The sequence below is a fragment of the Magallana gigas genome, chromosome 1 (assembly GCF_963853765.1).
Source record: "Magallana gigas chromosome 1, xbMagGiga1.1, whole genome shotgun sequence".
Lineage (NCBI taxonomy): Eukaryota > Metazoa > Mollusca > Bivalvia > Ostreida > Ostreidae > Magallana > Magallana gigas.
In genome coordinates, this window is record NC_088853.1 from 46,916,187 (window position 1) to 46,936,214 (window position 20,028).

General features: G+C 33.1%; 1 protein-coding gene across 2 annotated transcripts; it reads right to left on the bottom strand.

Annotated features, from left to right (window-relative positions):
* Positions 1 to 144: 144 nt before the first annotated feature.
* Positions 145 to 19,917, bottom strand: LOC105342923 (monoacylglycerol lipase ABHD2). Of its 2 annotated transcripts, XM_066068722.1 has the most exons (13): positions 19,574 to 19,917; positions 18,439 to 18,614; positions 18,158 to 18,325; positions 17,304 to 17,487; positions 15,842 to 16,036; positions 15,313 to 15,382; positions 14,021 to 14,105; positions 13,328 to 13,492; positions 8,947 to 9,011; positions 5,524 to 5,785; positions 4,909 to 5,049; positions 3,021 to 3,113; positions 145 to 2,224 (listed from the first exon to the last, which is right to left on the bottom strand). In XM_066068722.1, the coding sequence occupies exons 1-13, from the start codon at positions 19,732 to 19,734 to the stop codon at positions 2,076 to 2,078; spliced, it is 1,914 nt and encodes a 637-aa protein (XP_065924794.1). In that variant the 5' UTR covers positions 19,735 to 19,917; the 3' UTR covers positions 145 to 2,075. The 2 variants fall into 2 exon arrangements, with proteins under 2 accessions (XP_065924794.1, XP_065924799.1); XM_066068727.1 differs by lacking the exons at positions 145 to 2,224; positions 3,021 to 3,113 and adding an exon at positions 4,534 to 4,848 and having other exon boundaries at positions 4,879 to 5,049.
* Between the last annotated feature and the right edge of the window lie 111 nt (positions 19,918 to 20,028).

The following is a 20,028-nucleotide window of genomic DNA, read 5'->3' on the forward strand; positions in this document are numbered from 1 at the left end:
CCCTTAAAATCTTTCAAATACCAGTAAATTAATGTTCATTAAAATCTAGATTTTTATTTCAATTACCGATATTTTGATTAAAAGTTAACCCTCTGAAAAATAGGGATGATAATTGGGTAAAATGAATGGAACAAAGAAAACAGATCATCTATAACAAGTTTATTCAATATTTTCACAGCTCATGATAAAATAGTTTTATGAAATGAACCAATTTGACACAGATTAAATGGATTTTCAATAAGCGCAGTGTGAAATGTGTATGAAGTGCATAAACAACTGTGGCAGAAAATGTCCAAGATGGGGGAAAGCATACTGACATACACAATGATAATGAAATCTCTCGGGATTCAGAGTCAAATTACAGAAATGGAGCAAATTTAATGGTGCTTTCATCTGCAATTAATTTGCATACATTGCATCTATCATTTTTAAAACATTCCAAAACACATCATTTATAATCATTTAAAATCAAGAACTCTAGATGTTCTCTTTCTCAGTGCATTATTTTCCTGTTTATATCAAGTTATTTGCAAGAGAAAATTCAATTTATTAACATCAGCTTAAATCAACTTGAAAAAAAAAAAAGTACAACTGATACATGTAATGGATTTGTAATGACCAAAAAAATCACAATTATCTATTGGTTAACTGAGGGGCAAATCTTTGTAATAACAATACACGTGAATATATCTCTTTCTATATATAAGTAAAATGTATATATAAATCTAGCAACACCCATACCTAGATTTCATTTACACATCAGTCAGACACGAGTATTCATCAGACACACAACAGGTAAAACACAGCCTCTCCACTAACCGCGGTGTATAGAGCTTGTAAACACAGCCTCTCTACTAACCGCGGTATGCAGAGCTTGTAAACACAGCTCCACACAATGTCTCCAAACAAAGACTAACACTGCCAGATTCAGTTATAAGGAGAATTTAGGATAAAAGACGTAGGAATAATTCACAATATTATATTAGGAATAATGGTAAGGGATGTGGGGGGGATTCCCCCACCCAAGAAATCCATCATTATAAAGAATAAATTGACAACACTATTTAATCAATTTTGAATAGTAAAAACTTAAGATATTTGAATAAAGAATTGAGATTGGAAAGGTTGCTGTTAGTAATGTATATGAAAATCTTGCAAACATGAATGCTTAGTGATAAAGGGGAACTCCCTGGGTGTACATATGGCATAGAAAGCTCTGCTGCTCTACAATTTTTGAGGTGTTTTACATCTCCTAAAAATCAATTTAAATTCACCACTACTGGAAATGAAGAAGAATCAAAAAACAAGAAAAACGACCATAAAACATAACACTCATCGTCAATATCCAAAATTTTGGGGAAAAAGTGTGGCGTTCTTATCAAATCAAAATGAAAATAAAAATCACACAATCATTATCAATTCTGCATAACAGACAGCAAGCAAGTAATGGTACGCTCAAAGACTGTTGCCATATAAATACAGAAAAGTGTGTATGCATATTTATATTAAACTCGGTGACAGACTCTCTGACCATCACATTACTAGAATTTTAGTGGTGTAGATAACACAAAGTAAAGGAAAATAGTATGCATTTCCTTTTTTTTTACAGAAAAAAAAAATCATAATATGGAGCAAGTCGTAAATGCATTTCTGATCAATGTTAATATCACACAGTACACTGACCACTGGATACAACTCCAAACCTGTCCTCAAAGTGTGTTATAGTAAATACTGTATCATATTAGTGCAGACACAAAAACAAAATCAGAATAAATTATACTTTCCAAGTTCCTCATATCAAACAATAAAACAAACAATAAAGTATTTCTTTCCACACAAGCTCAGGTTGCAAGCCTGTCAACAAAACTAACAACAATCTATATTTCTTATGCCTTGTACATGTATCATAAAAAAAAAAAAATCAAAACTTTACCAAAAAAGAAAATTAAATTATAAAAACAAGCTCCTTTTGATGTTTGAATTCAATCACCCAATATCTTAAAAAAAAAAATAATCCGCTTTCAACAAAGTTCCCCAAGAGACCTTAATACTACAACATCTACAAAATCCTTGGATTAAATTTTCTGAATTTTCTCAGCCACGATGACTGGGTTGTGTTTACGAATCTGTTCCTGCGCTAGTTCCTTGTAATTAAAATCACATTGATGTTTGTCTGAATATCTGTGGAGGCTACAGAATAATCCCCCGCAACGGCATGGGAAACCTGTAATCACAGAGGTTAAACTACATTAAACCATAACAATACTTTGTCAGAATTCTCCCAGAAAACGATAAAGCATAAAAACCTGAATAGGGTTATCTAAGTTTTTTCTGTTTTTACTTGTCTAGAGGTTTATCAGTAAGTAATGTCACGATGCAATTTACTAATAATTGGCAATTTTTTTTTCAAATACACAATTATCATTGTAGGAATTATAAATTTTATCATCTTTCAGTTTTTACAATGATACATTTGTTCCTATTTTTCAATGACTGTTGCATATGACAGCCATTGCTGTATTACAAACGACTCTAGTTGAGATTTGATTTTCTTACCTCAGTGTAAATGTATAAGTTTTATGGGATTTAAAAAAACCCTGCAAATAACAGAACTATAGCATGCCTTTCTCTTTTTTTTTTGTAAAATATATGAGAATTAATTTCGGTGTTTTGTAATGCTGTGACCTTCATCTCTTTATCAAATAACCAACATTTTCTGACCTGCTAAAAAAGTTATGATTTATAGGAAATTTCCATTCAAAGGGCTATTATTATCTTTAAAATTTTTATTAAATGCGTTTTTGTTGGGTTTTTCCTTTATTTCACTGATATGCATGCCACTGCAAACTTGTGCAAAGCCAACCTCAAAAAATCATGAAATTATTCTAGTTAAAGTTAGTAGATTCAAAACTCCTGAATTATTTTGCTTTATGCCACCAATTCATATCTATAGCATCTGTGACATTACTTTTAGATCAACCCTTTTAAAGCTAGAGGATCCACTGGAGAAAAAGATTTACCAGTCAAGCCCACTTTCTTCTTGCATGTTGTGCACCGATTCTTCTTCGTCTTTTTATCATCAGGTGAAGAAGCCACTTCTGTACTGAGGCCTCCTACAATGTCATACATATCATCAAAATATCATTTACATATTGCTGGATTCAGTTCCAAGAACTATGCATTCTCTTGATGCATTTCTAAGCTGGCATATTCAGGCACCAGTTGTGACACTGACATTTGTAACTACCCTGTATAGAAATACTGTTTCTGCAACTTATCTAAATTCTCTTAATCACATATATGAAAATGAGTAGAAAAACACAAAAACATCTTTTTTTGATCTATCAAAATTTATAAAAGAGATAGAGATAACTCATTTGATCATTTTCCAACCTAGATCTCATCAGAAATAGTTGGAAAAACTTAGAGAAATTGTTCAAAACATAGCTTGAATAGACAACCTCCTATAAAACAAAGACGATGAGTTCCGTCTCTTTACTTTTTTAAAATGTACATTGAATTAACTTTTTAACATGATTGAAACATGGGGGTTTTCTGTGAATGTTTTTATTGCAAAACACAGAAATACACATGTATAAGATTACCAATTTTAATCAATTTTGTCTTTGGAAACAAATAATGAAGAACTCCACTATCAGAAAACTGAGCCCCCTAGTTTGAAAGACAATTTCACTGCATGAATTAACCCTGTGGTGATATATCTGCAACAACATAGTGTGCATTGAAAATTACAAAAACAATGTTTATTACTTTTTATCCTGATATTACAGTTTGTTGATGACCTGTTATTATATTAAATCTGTAATAAATGTTAAATATACAACAATCATCATAAAAACAGTTGTCTACATTTATCTTTAGAATTAAACAGGTCTTCTACATAATGGTAGCAAGTGGGTCAAAGGATTGGACTGATACCCCAAATACACAGAAGTAGATAGACTGATTTTATAAATATTATAATTTACATACATAATAAAGAAACATTTAGCTATAAAAGGTATTTAAATAAATTAATACTGTAGAAGAACATATTTCCTTTGGGTCAAAATTTCATTGATTTTGTTGGCATTTAATTTCGTCATATCATAATCTCTTTGTATTTATTATTACTTGGGTTAAAAATTTGTCATGGATTTAATTTCAATGATTTAAAATGCCAACAAAAATAATGAAATTAAATTTTCAATGAATATTTCTGCTTCTACAGTAAATTGAATTTAACAAATAAAATAATTGTTTTTAAATAATAAAAAGAAACTGTCTTCGCCTGTTGTTGACTATACATGTATTAATAACACAAACCTTTTGGGAAATTTTAAATCTTTATCAACGAACTTGTATTGTACACTGTGAATATACTTTATTTTTGTCCTTTTTACATATATGTTCTTAGTTTGAAAATATTTTTTTTTAATTATTTTTTTCCTATCTATTTCTGGGGTTTTAGGACCAGAAACAAGAATTTTTGGGGGGGTTTTGTTTAGGGGGGGGGGGGTCTTAAATCCATCACCAGGCCAGTATTGCTAAAGCAAAGTCTCTTACATTGTGCAAGATATAAACATCTAAAAATATGCAAAACCATGTAATTTTTTAAGTACCACATTGGCTTACTTTTGGATCATGACAAGTCAACACTAGCCTAACTTTGTAAACACATTTGAAAATAATTACGTAGAGCCATCAAACCCCAGATGAACAGACTGTATTGGTTAGAACAGTACATTGTTAGCACTAAGTTTAATCTCCAATGCCTAGCCTCTTTTAGAGAATGAGCACCTAGGAGACATAGTTTTGCCCTCTCTAGAAGGGAGTGTGTGGACTGACCTGTGTGGAGAAGGGAGTGTGTGGACTGACCTGTGTGGAGAAGGGAGTGTGTGGACTGACCTGTGGCAATGTCCTCCTTGTCTGTCTCCTGTTTACTGTTGCTGGCCCCAGGGATAGGAACGGTAGGGCTACCAGTCTCCACACTGGGGGTGGTGCTGGCAGCTAGATCCTGCAGCGAGTTGGAGCTACCTGATTCAGACCCTGTAAATAAATCATGACTGTTAGTTCACCATCTCTCTATCCACCTCCACTGTATAACATCACTCAAGAATGGTTCTTGGATTCAAGCATGATCTTTTCTAATTGCATTATGTTGAATTGAGACGTTATTTGTTGTTATGTTAAAAATTTAAAAAAAGATAACTTTAATTCTAAAATAATAGCTCTTAGGGAGGATATTTCTTAAATTGTTAATATAAATGTGTTGATCGAGGAGAAAACTAACATGCTTCTTCACTGGTAAACACATTCAATTTATGAAAATTCATGTACAAAAACCATGGTTCATCCACCCATAAAAACATCACCTTCCTAAACAGTAACGCTTTAGCAACTAACAAACTAAACTAGACATGTGGAATCATAGTCTACAAAGACAATACAGAAAGGAACCTTGTTACAGCATCTAAGCATAAAGCAGACACACACACAGAGAGAGATTAAGTAATACTGTACCTAGGGAAGTGTGAGCTAACGTCGAGGTGACATTTCCCACAGAATCCGTCTCACCTGGTGCGGTCACCGTGGTTACCGTGGATGTAGCTACCGGACTCAGACGACCACTGAGCGTCGGAGCATTTTCTTTACGCTTCATTGCATCTTTGTAGCACTTAGAGCACATTCCTTCAAAGGCAGTGTTACCATAGAAACCACAGCCAGCACGACAAAGTGGCACTGGGTTCTGATTTCCATTCTGTTCCATATCCATGGTTACAATCTGTAATATTCATTTCATCAAGTTGCACACAAGAGTTTTGACACTCAATACAATTTCAATACATAAATTGTGGTAAAAAAGGACATGTGTTAAGATTCATAAATACACATAAATAACTAGTGGGTATTGTTTTTTTATACAAAAAAACACATGTCTCCCCTTCTCCCCAAGGATTGTAATATGGGGCAAATTTAAAAAGTGAAAAAGAATAAAGTCAGCTATATGTTAGATATCATCCATATATGATACAGTTTAGAAAATGAATTAACTTGAGACACAAGATTGGTCAAGGTCAAAAATTATGGAGGCGTGCACTCCTTCTCAATACCATCTACCTATGTTCCAAGTTTGAAGCCTTAATGTCAAAAGGTATCCAAGTTACCACCCAGACAAAATTTAATTATTTTTTCTTAATTTGACCTTGAGTAAAACAAGGTCAAGGTCAAATATTAATCAATAGTACACCTCAGTGTATTATAATTGTTCTTTGTGTAAAGTTTGAAGTCCTTCTGTCAAAGAATATTTAGGAGGTGAACAATGAAGTTTTTTCTAATTTGACCTTGAAATAATTTTTTTAGGTCAAGGTCAAAAATTTTGGTAAGGTTGAACTGGACTAACTACCATCTGTGTATGATACAAGTTAAAAGATTGTATGATTAAGGAGTCTTGTGTTATGGTCCGGACTATATTTTTTATAAAACGCTTGACCTTGAAGAATAGGTCAAGGTCAAAAATTTTGATGGCGTGCACTTCTTCTCAATACCATCTACCTATGTTCCAAGTTTGAAGTCTTAATGTCAAAAGGTATCCAAGTTACCACCCAGACAAAATTTAATTATTTTTTCTCAAGTTGACCTTGAGTAAAACAAGGTCAAGGTCAAATATTTATCAATAGTACACCTCAGTGTATTTAATTGTTCTTTGTGTAAAGTTTGAAGTCCTTCTGTCAAAGAATATTTAGGAGGTGAACAATGAAGTTTTTTTCTAATTTGACCTTGAAATAAAATTTTAGGTCAAGGTCAAAAAATTTTGGTAAGGTTGAACTGGACTATATACCATCTATGTATGATACAAATTAAAAGATTGTATGATTAAGGAGTCTTGTGTTATGGTCCGGACTATATTTTTTATAAAACGCTTGACCTTGAAGAAGATAATAGGTCAAGTTCAAAAATTTTGATGGCGTGCACTTCTTCTCAATACCATCTACCTATGTTCCAAGTTTGAAGTCTTAATGTCAAAAGGTATCTAAGTTACCACCCAGACAAAACTTAATTATTTTTTCTCAAGTTGACCTTGAGTAAAACAAGGTCAAGGTCAAATATTTATCAATAGTACACCTCAGTGTATTATAATTGTTCTTTGTGTAAAGTTTGAAGTCCTTCTGTCAAAGAATATTTAGGAAGTGAACAATGAAGTTTTTTCTGATTTGACCTTGAAATAAAATTTTAAGGTCAAGGTCAAAATTTTTGGTAAGATTCAACTGGACAATATACCATCTATCTATGATACAAGTTAAAAGTTTGTATGTTTAAGGAATCTTGTGCTATAGTCCAAACTCTATTTTTTATAAAATGCTTGACCTTGAAAAAGAAAATAGGTCAAGGTCAAACATTTTGGTGGCGTGCACTCCTTCTCAATATCATCTACCTATGTTCCAAGTTTGAAGTCTTAATGTCAAAAGGTATTTAAGTTACGGCTTGGACAAATTTGGATGAAGAAGAATAAGAATAAGAAGAATAAGAAGAATAAGAAGAAGAAGAAAAAGAAAGTCGACAAAAACAATATGTCTCCCCTTTGAAAGGGGAGACATAATGAACAAAATTCATTCTTTACTTTTATCAAATGTTTACACCAAGATGCAGTGGAAATTGCCATCACAACTAGAAAACTGACCAGTCAGGAAGGGCCCCGCTATGACAATTAATATAGAGAAGTGAAAAAAACTTTGAATTCCATCCTCTTTATATTAACAATGATAAAAAATAAATGCCCGGCAGAAGATGTAAAGAACTGGAATATATAGGATCTCGTGATTTGTAGTTGGATATGATTTTCATCCAACAATTAAAGTGTTTTTTTCTTGAGCCTTAGTGAGGGGATAAAACACACAAGTTGGATAAAAATCATATTATACTACAAATCATGAGATTCTATTTATCCCATATTTTATACACCGCAATCAATGTTTACACTGTTTATAAAACTCTACATTATTTTTACTTCATTATGCCTAGGCAAATCCCATTGTAAAGTCACAACTGTGGAATATCAAAAAAATATCCAATGAGTCATATCCACGGGATAAAGTGGGTTAACATGGGATGAAATAAAATTTGTTAAAAAAACAAAGAATTGATACCAATGCAATGATACCTAGGCTTTGCCTCTATTCAATAAAACTATCATAAATCATTGTGTACGGTATTTTAACCCAAAAAAATATGAATATTATATTTCAAATCCATATTTCAAAGAATGTACACAATACTACACATCATTCAAAATTGACCTTAACTTCAAAACAAAGTTCATTTGCAGACACAGGCAGTGCAGTAATTAATCTCAATGTGACAAATATTGCACAGCCTTCCATGTATACAATGGTAACATTCTCAGCAGTTATCTCTCTTTGCCCATTCATTCTCAGCAGTTATCTCTCTTTGCCCATTCTTGTTATGCATAGTTAGGAATCTACCCCACCACCCCAGCTCCAAACCAGAAGACATAGAGAACCAAACTTAGCATCAAAATATGTATTTCTGCCTACTGAACTACCATACCAAATTTGAACTTGATTGGGCAACCATAAAAAAAGTTATTAGAAAAAAACAGGAAATTTGTGGACGGAAGAGTGACAGACGGACGGACGGACAGAAGGACGGACGGACAGAGTGATTACTATAGGGCACCCGCAAATCCTTGCGGGGCCCTAATAATTTTTTTTATCAGACTTTATTACACAGACTGTAATGACTTCACAATGGATTTTTTCATGTTACTATTAAAATCTAATTGACCATCTGATGTAACAATAAAAATAAACAGTGTTTGGGACTTATTGTTTGAGATGTGGATGCTGCTCTTTACTTAATATAAAACATTCATCAATAGATATGATGGGTTACTCAGAACTTAATGCCCGTATCCATCATACTTACATTTGTGTGAACCTTCTTTAAGTTGTTAAGTATCAGTTTCTGAGGAATATCAAACCTCAAAGATCCTGCGAAAAAAAGAGATTGAATGATGAAGGCTGTTAACTTACAGGTAAATCTCTGCACATATACTGGTACAGGGACCAGGGCCATGCTCTTGAATTAGAGAACTATAGGTAACTGTGTTAATGCCAGATGTATCGCAATCCCAAACACCAAATAATGAATTTTATTTATCAAAAAAAATGTTATAAATCTCACATCTTTAAAAGCAATTTAATGTAGAAATTAACATATCATTTGGAACTTGCATATATCCTTTACTCTATCCCACGTTTTTGCTTCCATCACTTTTCGCTCGATATTTCATAGTCATTAATACCTTTGTGCTCAAACTACGTTCATCCACCAATATGAAAAATGTCCAGATTGTCTGTTTTCAAATGCCCCCTCTACTGCTTCAGGCTTCAATACACAACCCAAAATAGAAAGTCTACCAGATTTTGCATTGCATCAGCCATGAATTAGGCAGGATAACAGTGTCGAAAAATTGTCCGAAGTATTACAAGTGGGTTCCGATCGGTGAAAAGATGTAAACATTTCCCATTATAAATCTCCATAAGAAATTTGTTTTCGTTCCTGTGAACTTTTTTGAGTGAAAAATGATAATGTGTCATTGAATGAATATATCTTGGATATTTTCCCTTTATAGATTTCAACTGTATTTCTTTCACAGGTATGTGTATTTTTATTAAAAATCATCAAAAAGTGATGGAAGCATTAACTTGGGACAGACTATAGTAGAAGAGAAGTCAATAAGAAGTGAATTCATTCATGAAATTATAAAAATATGACAATTATTGATAACCTCGTGTAAAAAGTTGTGTACTTTTTTTGGTAGATCCTGAAATGAATTTTTCCAAGATCAACATCTCATATACATGAATCCTTTAAAATTTCTAAACTCTTTATGAAAACCTGACTTCATGTTGAACAACAATGGATTAATGTGGTGAACAATGGGAATTTAACAATCTGATCTTGTTCAAACTGGTTGTCATAATGAAGCAAATAGTTTTTTTGTAATGTATACAGTAAAATTAAGTATTATCTGAGTAATTAGAGAGAAAACTCTACACGAAACAAAAGCTTACTCTGTTTTTCACCAATAATTACTATCATATGACACATGTATATTATTTCATAATAATATCAACTTCAACTGTTATTTCAAATTGAGCTCTCTTTTTCTCGCTTTTGTCTCTTTGATATACATTTCTACATATTTCGTAATTGTCGTATATACGTCATTGTTTATCAAATGTTAACTGTCGTTTTGTTCTAATTCTTCATGGCATATGAACCATGATGATGCAAAATTGAAACTCAAAAACAAAAAGAAGAGGATGTTGAGTACCACCAGGATCATACAACGGTGTGAAAATTGATCACGTTAATGTTTCTGATGAAATAACGTCTAATGAGTAATTTGAACCAGACTAATATCAAAGAATCGTAAAAAAAGACCCACCCAAGATCACAGTTTGTTTGGTATTTCTGTCAGCAAAATGGCGACCTTGTACAGAAACGCTCGGATTACAGTTTTATTTAGCTCTATACATTTATTCTGTACGCCAAAATGATCCCCAAAACATAAACACAGTATATATCTATTAACATCTTAATTTAACAAACCTGAAGACCTCTCGTTCCTTTGTTTTCTTCCTTATTTCTAGTCTGTACGTGTAACAATTATCCTCTATGACACTATTCCATTATTATAAGTCACATGATCATAATCGTGAGTATTCATTGGCCTAGTTGTTTACCATAAAGAGGCATACTATTGTGACGTCACAATAAGGGGGTAGCCGATGACAGATCATCTAAATATAGTACAAGGATTCACCAAGCAAATAAAAAACACCCCCCCCTCTTTTTACCAAACTATTCATAATACTTTTGAATAAATTACGTTCAAGCAAGTACAGTTAGTGTGAATGTTTACGTCATTCTGTTTTGTTATCATTAATCGTATACTGGTATATATTTAAAATAATTATGTCATTGTGTTGATACGTTATATAAATGGTGTTGTATACACGAAGTATATCGATCTTTCCAGAATAATTTATGCTAGTATTCAGGCACCTAGCATTGTTTTTAAAGGTGGGGGATTTGTCAGAAATCTTGACAAACAAAAAATTTTTTTTTTTAAATTTAAAAAAAAAAAAAAAAAAATCCGCAAGGCTGTAAATTCATAATCCGTTGGGGTGGGGGATAGGTTAAGACTTTAGAAATCAAGTAAAATTGAGTTGTGTTTTTTTATGTATTTTTAAGAAAAATATTTGTTGCCAGTGAAACTGAATTGAATTGTTATTAGGGTTGGTACCATTTGTTTTCCACACATTTTCCAATCTATTCATTTTCATTTACAAAACCTTGCATCATTAATAAGATGTATCTAATTTAAAAAAAAAATATTTATGATGGTTGAAACCTTTCCGATCAAATCAATGGTCAACCTGTTTTTTCCAGTCTACATGTATGTATTGACGTTGTCGAATCTAGATTGATGCATCTTTCTAATTATAATAACTTAAATATATTTACGTTGCTTACAGGGCTGAAAACTTTATCGATACGCAAAAGGATAATATTTATTGTTAATTAAACACGTTTTCATTTTTGCATTTTATTTGTAAAACGATCTGTTTACTGCCAGCGCTGTACGTGTTTTTTGTGACCCCAAGACAATATCGTTGTTGTTACATGTGTGTTATGTATGAACACTACGAATGCATGTAGCATGTAAATATACTGTATTACTTCCTCTTTGCAAAGTCTTAAAGTTAATCCCTCTCTGATTACACACAAAACTTGACAAGCTAGATCGTTTTCAGTCCAATTTCTGTGTGGCAATTATACAAGCGGATCAAACATTCAATTTCAATTTTGACAAGTTAATTATTAATTATTTATTTCAATTAGTTCAATTTTCAACTTTATTAATCTAAGAATACAATTACTTATCAAAATGTCAAAATAATTGTTAGATATGATTTTGAAACAGAAATGCAGATCCCTTTAACCAAAAGTAATGAATAATAATTTGATCAAGATAATCTATTCAAAAGAATAGCCATATTTACATTTTCCAGTGTCTCTGCCTGTGATAACACTATGTATCGATTTTGAATTATATAACCCATAACTTCAAATGACGCCAAATTGAGGCGCCACCGGGGGTTTGCTTATCTATTTTTAAATATTTAATTATACGATGGTTTAAAATTATAAAAACATAATGAGGTGATAATTTCGGTCAGGGCGTGATCAAATCTATCATAATGCCCTTCGGGCTTTAATGGATTCGATCAAACCCCATCTGAAATTATCACCTCATAATACTCAAAGAATGATTCCTTATTCCTTAAATGGGTATATCCCTCTAACTATTTTTAGAATCGGTTGGACAAGTAGTGCCTTTAAGCAAAATAGATCCTATACTTGCAGAGTGTATATACATTTATTGGGACATTTTTTAAAGTCAAAATGCTTGACACATATCAGAAAAGAGGATTTGCAATTTTAATAGCAAGTGTCAAAAATGAATTATCATTTGAAGAAAAGAATTGAAATTGTTTGATGTACACCCTTTCCAAATTTGTGAAATCCCCTAATTTTACTTTCATTTTCAGAGTTTTTCAATACAGACGCATTTTGCCGGAAAACGAATCTGACTTCACTCAATGAAATTTTAACAGGAAAGAGACAATTTAATGAGCTTTCATTCAAGAGGTCTCTTGTTGCTGAACGAAAATTAGGGCCGGAGCTATGAACCCTAACGTTAACATTACCGCCTATGGAAAATGCATTAGTGGACTATACCCAAATAAAGCAGAAAACACAACCCAGAATAATACATGCAGGATAATATATTTACAAGGAAATAAAACAGAGAGAGAGAGGGAGAGAGAGAGAGATCAAAACTTACACAATTGATAAAAACACTTTAAAATCATATCAATTTATTCAATAAGCATAAGTAATGCAAATACAAACAATCTCCATAAAAACAGTTTGAAATAAAATGCACCAATAAACCTTAACGATTACAGTAAAATCAACTCTGTTGTGTTAAATGCACTTGAGAAGCAATACAGGCATAAATAAAGGTACTAAGAATGAACTTCAAATACAAACAAATGCAAAAAGAAATACTTCAAACAAACTCACAGTAGCAGTATAAAACAATCTATAAGTAAATATCAAAATATAACAGACAACAAATTATGCTTACAATAAATGCTACTAAAAGCCCATAATGAATATACATGGATGTATTTCATTCCAAGGGTTCAGCATCAGGATTTGTACTTACTATGTGGTAGTTTATTAGAGACATACAATGTGACAATAGCTTCTGCATACTGAAGAGCCGCCTTGTCCAGCCAGGTCAGAGGGTCGGGGGTGAAAAACCCTTTTTGGAAAAATCCAAGATGGCCACCATGTTTGGGGTTGACTAGGAGAGCATTGTCGTGTGTTTCTAGCAAAATTGTTTACAAAATGAAGGAAAAATTGTCACCCACAAAGAAATCCAGACATATGGTATGTGTATAAAGCACAACCTCAAAAATGCATCCAAAAACAAATATATAGTTTATCTAAAATTAATCATAAGTGAATATGTAATTTAATCCAAAAAAGCAAGTCATATAAAACAGGACACGGAACATACTGTGGAATCATTAAAATTCGTGGGGACCAATTTTCGCGGATTGCTTCAATTTTACAGGTTCATTGGGACGTGATCATGATTTCGTGTATTCTCTGATACTTACAAAAGGAAATATGACTTTACAGTCCTAATTTATTTATTCGTGTAGGATGTTTATTCGTGGGTGAGAGGTACCCACGAATTCCACGAAAATTGAGCCACCACGAAATCTAATGATTTCACATTATACAATTTGTAATTGTACAGGTTTCGTGTCTTGTTGTGTCTTGTTGTGTCTTGTAGGCTCTTGTCAAAATTTGTCTCTTGCCGTGTCATGGACAAAGTAATCTTACTTACTTGCATATTCTTTGCCTATTTCCAGCAATGGCAGAGGAACCAATGGATCATTGTTAGCATTGAGTAATAACACAGGGAGAGTGATCTACAATGCACAACATGTGTATTGAGTGAAATCAGTAGGAGAGAGAGAGAGAGAGAGAGAGAGAGAGAGAGAGAGATATTTATACAAAGTATCACTTTTTTAGGTACATTACTATGGAGGGATAACTACAAAGTATTACATTAAGTGATATCTGTGGGAGGTAAAATGTAATACAAAGAATTACATTGAGTGGTATCGGAGTGAGAATATAATACAACATATTACATTCTGAGATATCTGTGGAATAATATAATACAAATCATTACATTCAGTGATACCTGTGGGAGAGAGAATGAAAATCAAAGTATTACATTCAGTAATATCTGTGGGAGGGAATATGTAATACAAACTATTACATTCAGTGATATCTGTTGAAGAGAGAATGAAAATCAAAGTATTACATTCAGTAATATCTGTGGGAGGGAATATGTAATACAAACTATTACATTCAGTGATATCTGTGGGAGGGAATATGTAATACAAACTATTACATTCAGTGATATCTGTGGGAGGGAATATGTAATACAAACTATTACATTCAGTGATATCTGTGGGAGGGAATATGTAATACAAACTATTACATTCAGTGATATCTGTTGGAGAGAGAATGAAAATCAAAGTATTACATTCAGTAATATCTGTGGGAGGGAATATGTAATACAAACTATTACATTCAGTGATATCTGTGGGAGGGAATATGTAATACAAACTATTACATTCAGTGATATCTGTGGGAGGGAATATGTAATACAAACTATTACATTCAGTGATATCTGTGGGAGGGAATATGTAATACAAACTATTACATTCAGTGATATCTGTTGGAGAGATATATGCTGATTATTACTTGAGTGATAACAGGAGAAGTCTAAAAAGTATAGCATGGATATTTAGCAAACATTGGTATACAAAGAAATATGGTATTCAATGATGTAGGTCTGGGTTTTTTTTAAATTATGATTTATATCTTATGATCATAATTACAGAATAGTTTCTAAATTAATTGTCTTAGGTTCGGTAGGCCTATATCAATGAGTACTACAGAGAACTATGTAAACAAAGGTAGAGACATACTCAGTGCAAAAGTATTACAATGGGTGTTAGAGAGAGAGAGAGAGACGGAGGGAGACAGAGACAGACAGACAGACAGACTATGGATCTTAAACACTGATCTGGCTCATCAATGTTTTTTGGTGAGGAATCCTACCTTACTCATATAGGTGTGACAACTCTGCACTTTGTAATATTCTTCAACGCTTGTATACCCTGCTCTTCTTCTATTAATTGAAATGAATTAAATTAGATACACACTCACTGTAGTACATAACCTACAATTTTTCTTCCTTTTTTTCTAAACAATTTTTTTTTTTTTAAGTTCCCCTTTCCTTAATAGCTTGTTAATGTTCTCAGCACCCAGGGACTCCATAAAAACTAACATTGTAAAATTTTACCACTATTGTGATTAACCCTTTTATATGATCACAGACATATAAAATAATTTTTCTGCTTTTATAATTCAATGATTTTTTTAATAATAGTATATTTATTATCTCAGTTAAGAAAACTTTTATGCAAGAGACAAATGTACTAAACTCAGATGTACTGTATGTATACTGACAACAAAAGGTACAATTTAAAGTATTCATTGTGCTTTGAACATGACTAATATTTATCGCAAAACGTGAGGTTGATTCTAGATTAAGAATTTGACCCAGATATACATGTACTGTATTCACCTGTTGTATGCTTCGTCCAACTCGTGGGCTGATGTGGCAGCCATGACTCGACACGGATCAATGTGGTACCTCTTCTGAACCTCCGTTGACAACAGCATATCATAGTTCTGTTTCAGGATCCTCTTCTGGTTTTTTGCCATAACAAATCCATAGAACCGCCTGAGGTAGCCCCATTCTCTAGCTAACTGCGCAGCCCTGAATGATTATAAAAGCTTTGCAATCTACAGAGAGTCAATCACTGTTTCAAATCAAATTTAAACAAGAGGATTAAATATCTGTCTAAAATTGTTCATAGCACACTTTGCAGATTTTAAATTATCTCAATTTTATTTTTAGACAGTTGTAAACTACATGTATAAGACATAACTAATGTCTGACTTGAAATTATTATTTTCATGATTTGATACAAAATCGTGAAATATCTATATTACTATATTAAAATAATAGACTCGAATTTTTGGTCTTTAATACCGAGAAATTGGAATAATACTGTCTTTTGTTTTATACATATTAAACATCATTGGTATTTGAAGATTACCAATTTGTATTTATTTTTTCTCAGTTAAGCTTCGCTAATTAATAATCAACGAAAATTCCTCAAAAAATCGCGAAAATCACCTGGATTTTTTTGGATTTTACAATCTTGCGCTTGCGCAATACGTTCACGCTTACGGGATCTTTAGTTTATGTTTCCACAATATCACATCTTTATGAATAAACTCAGAAATGATACAAATACGGGCAAATTTTCATTGGACCTTTGCTATATATTCTGTTGATATATATTAATGATTTCTTATGAGAGAAAGTATAGAATAACAAATATACATTTCAACTAAGTATTTACTTTGTCTTCGTGATGACAAAAATATTTGATTACATGCAAAAAAGTTACAATATATTTGTTAAGAGAGTGAAGATAGAATATGTTTTATCGTAAAAATGAATAATGTCCTACGGACCCAGTTTTACAACGAAAATACGTGTTCGTTGGTGAAAAAGTGTTGAATTCTTTCATTCTATGGATTAAAATTTTTTGTTCAAAGGTATTTGCAGTCTGAAAAAAGTTTGTTGTAACGAATTTGACTGTTATTTTCAAGGCAACTTCATTAACTTTTTCCAAAATCGCTCGGGAGCGATTCTGCAATTTTCTGCTACATTACCTTTATAAGGGAGGCATTCTAACTGTTGTGAGGGCCTTTCCCGAGACACAGTTAGAATATTCAAACTAAGGAAAGTGTAGTGAAATTAATAGCATTATTGTATGCGTATAGCTTTGTTTTGCAGATGTCAATAATAAGGTGTGTCGATGTACCCATTTCGTAAATGTCCGATATGCTATGTCAACCCGTGCACGCACGGGTCAAAGTCTAGTTAACAAGTAAAATAAGGAGTCTATAGGATCAAATCTGATTTCATTGATTGACAAATACAATGTATTCTAATTGGTACCAGTACTTACTGCCCTGCATCATAGCCCTGACAAAGGGACATAACACAGAGGAAATTCTTCTGTCTTGAGTTGTCTTCTCCTATGTACTTTAACACTACGTTTCCCCCCATGCTGAAACCTATGGCCATGAGTTTGGAGTCAGGGTATCTTTTACAGATCTCTGTCACCATCACAGCATACTCATCCGTCCCGCCTAAAACAGGACTCGATCTGATCATTACTAAAACTTGTTGGTTTAAGTATAAGAATGATTGATTGATTTATATCAGTTACTGATGCTAAATGTTCAGAGAGGTACATGTAGATCAAATCTTGTATTGGATATTTGTTTTATTTCTAAATATTATGTTTTCAAATTGTTTCCAATAGTCAAATATGTTTTGAACGTTTGTTGCTAGGAAGAACTTTTAAAATGCTGTTCAATTTTCAATAATGAGGGTCCGATCTACACAATGAAAAAAAAAAAGTACCAGGCAAAGCAAAGAATAACAATTTGTTTTTCATTTTTTTTTTAAAGTTTGTTGGGCAGTGGGTACTTCATATAGAGTATCAAAACAATTTAATAGTAGATTGCTGATAAACTACAAAGAATCAAATTTATGCTACAGCAGTAGGATGGCAGCAAGAAAATCAAATAATCATGTTACTGATGTGATTACAGCAACTAGAGGAGTGTTGTATAGGGTAAGACTGACCACTTAAAACTGATCAACAACATTAATCATGACATGGAAATCTTTAGTTTTGTTCTTATAAATACTGTCAGTCAGTTATATCTCAAATAACGATCCCATTAATTTCAAGAATCATTATTGTTAAAACCATTGTTCAGTGCTAAACATTTGACTTGTAGCACCCCGTACCGTAAGTGAACATCCTGGAGCTTGTGAGAGGGACGCTGGGAAGGACCCCCAGGTGGTTAAGTACAGCAACTCTGTAGCCATGGTCCTGGGCGTAGTTCACAAACATACACACGTACGAAGCCTCACTGCTGTTAGCAATGCCTGGACAAACCAGGAGGGTGTAATCCCCTGTAATTTATTAAAGCGATCATGAAATCTAAATATCAACTTGTTTAAAATGAGGGAAATCAAAAAAGGACAACAGAATGATCCTAAATCCCAATTTTATTTTTGCATATTACCATTTGTTGAATGAGTTTTGTGTGGCTGAAAAACATCATAAGTCATAGTAGCTCCATCTGCCATCAGAAAACTGCATCTTTCACCATGTGGAAAAGGGGACAGAACTTTTCCCAGTTTGGCATACACAAAAGTCTGCAGATGTCCACTTTTCCCCCACAACAATGTGGGCTGGAATCTGTATTTATTTTAAATAAAAAATAGCATGAAATTCAACAAATATACAACTGATTTTTTTAAAAGTTAGTCATTACATTTAATATTATTTCAGTCCACTAAGCCGACCACTTTCACCTTACTTGTACACATTGTTAGGATCCCTCTTATAGAGATACATTTAACTAATTAGGTTTTTGTTAAACAGCTGTTAATTAAATGTAGCTTTATTATACTCTGTCCCAAGTTATTGCTTCCATCACTTTTTGGTGGTTTTTAATAAAAATACACATACCTGTGAAAGAAGTACAGTTGAAATATATGAAATGGAAAATATCCAAGATATCTTCATTGACAAATTATCCCTTTTCACTCATTAAAATTTACAGGAACGAAAACAAATTTCTTACGGAGATTTATAATGGGAAATGTTTACATCATTTCTCCATACAGAAGTACTCGGGTTATCTTGCGCAATTTTTCAACGTTATCATCCGGGCTTCTCAATGGCTGACGCAATGCAAAATCTCCGTAGACTTTCTATTTTGGGATGTGTATTGAAACCTGAAGCGGTAGAGGGGCGTTTCAAGACAGATAATCTAAACATTTTTCATATTAGTGGCTGAACGTAGTTTGAGCATTAGGGTATTCATTATTATCAAAATATCAAGCAAAAAGTGGTGGAAGCAAAAACTCGGGACAGAGTATAGGGAAGATGGGGGGGGGGGGTTAAGCATGATGGGGTCTATGTATTATGTACAGTACGTGATTATGTATGCAGTCCCTTTTATGCAAACTACATAAAAATGACATGCATTTAATAAAAAAATAGGAACAGTCAATGAAAAAGATACCTGGAACAATGACATCAAAGCAAAAATCCAGGTAGCTAGGTCTGACCCTCGATTTGCTGATGACCCCTCCCCCTCCTATCCCCCCCCCCCCCCCCCCCCCCCCATACAGTAATCTATAATGTCTTACATTTCTTTAAACACTGGACATAAGTCCAGCACAGACTGCACAAACTGGGAATCATCTTTGTAGTACAACTTTGGTTTCTCAGATTTTTCCGTGAGGTGGAGAAAACGAACCAGTGCACACAGCAGCCCAAACACCGCCACGGGGATTACGACATCGGCCATAATCAATTATGGTGAGCCGCTAAAGAAGATAGAGACTATAGCCTAAATATGTATATACACTAAACAAAACATATCAAACACTGCTAAAGACATCCATTATCCAATGCAATGGTCGAAAGAACCCTTCCGAAGGTCATGTTTGTTGTGTTTATATTTTCTGCTATATAATGGCGTTAGAGAGTTCGTACACAGGGAGGCAACTCTCAGTTGAACGTCGGGGGGGGGGGGGGGGGCAGATTAAAAAAAAAAGCCTATTCCCCAATCTTCAAAATAGTTATACGTGAGTAGGGAAAT

Excerpts from the sequence above, each read along its gene's own strand:
- LOC105342923 (XM_066068722.1), bottom strand. The coding sequence starts at position 19,734 with ATGGCCGATGTCGTAATCCCCGTGGCGGTGTTTGGGCTGCTGTGTGCA. Across the intron at positions 14,106-15,312 it reads GTCACACCTATATGAGTAAG|ATCACTCTCCCTGTGTTATT; the intron begins GTAGGATTCCTC and ends TGTGCATTGTAG. Across the intron at positions 3,114-4,908 it reads CAAGGAGGACATTGCCACAG|GAGGCCTCAGTACAGAAGTG; the intron begins GTCAGTCCACAC and ends ATGACATTGTAG.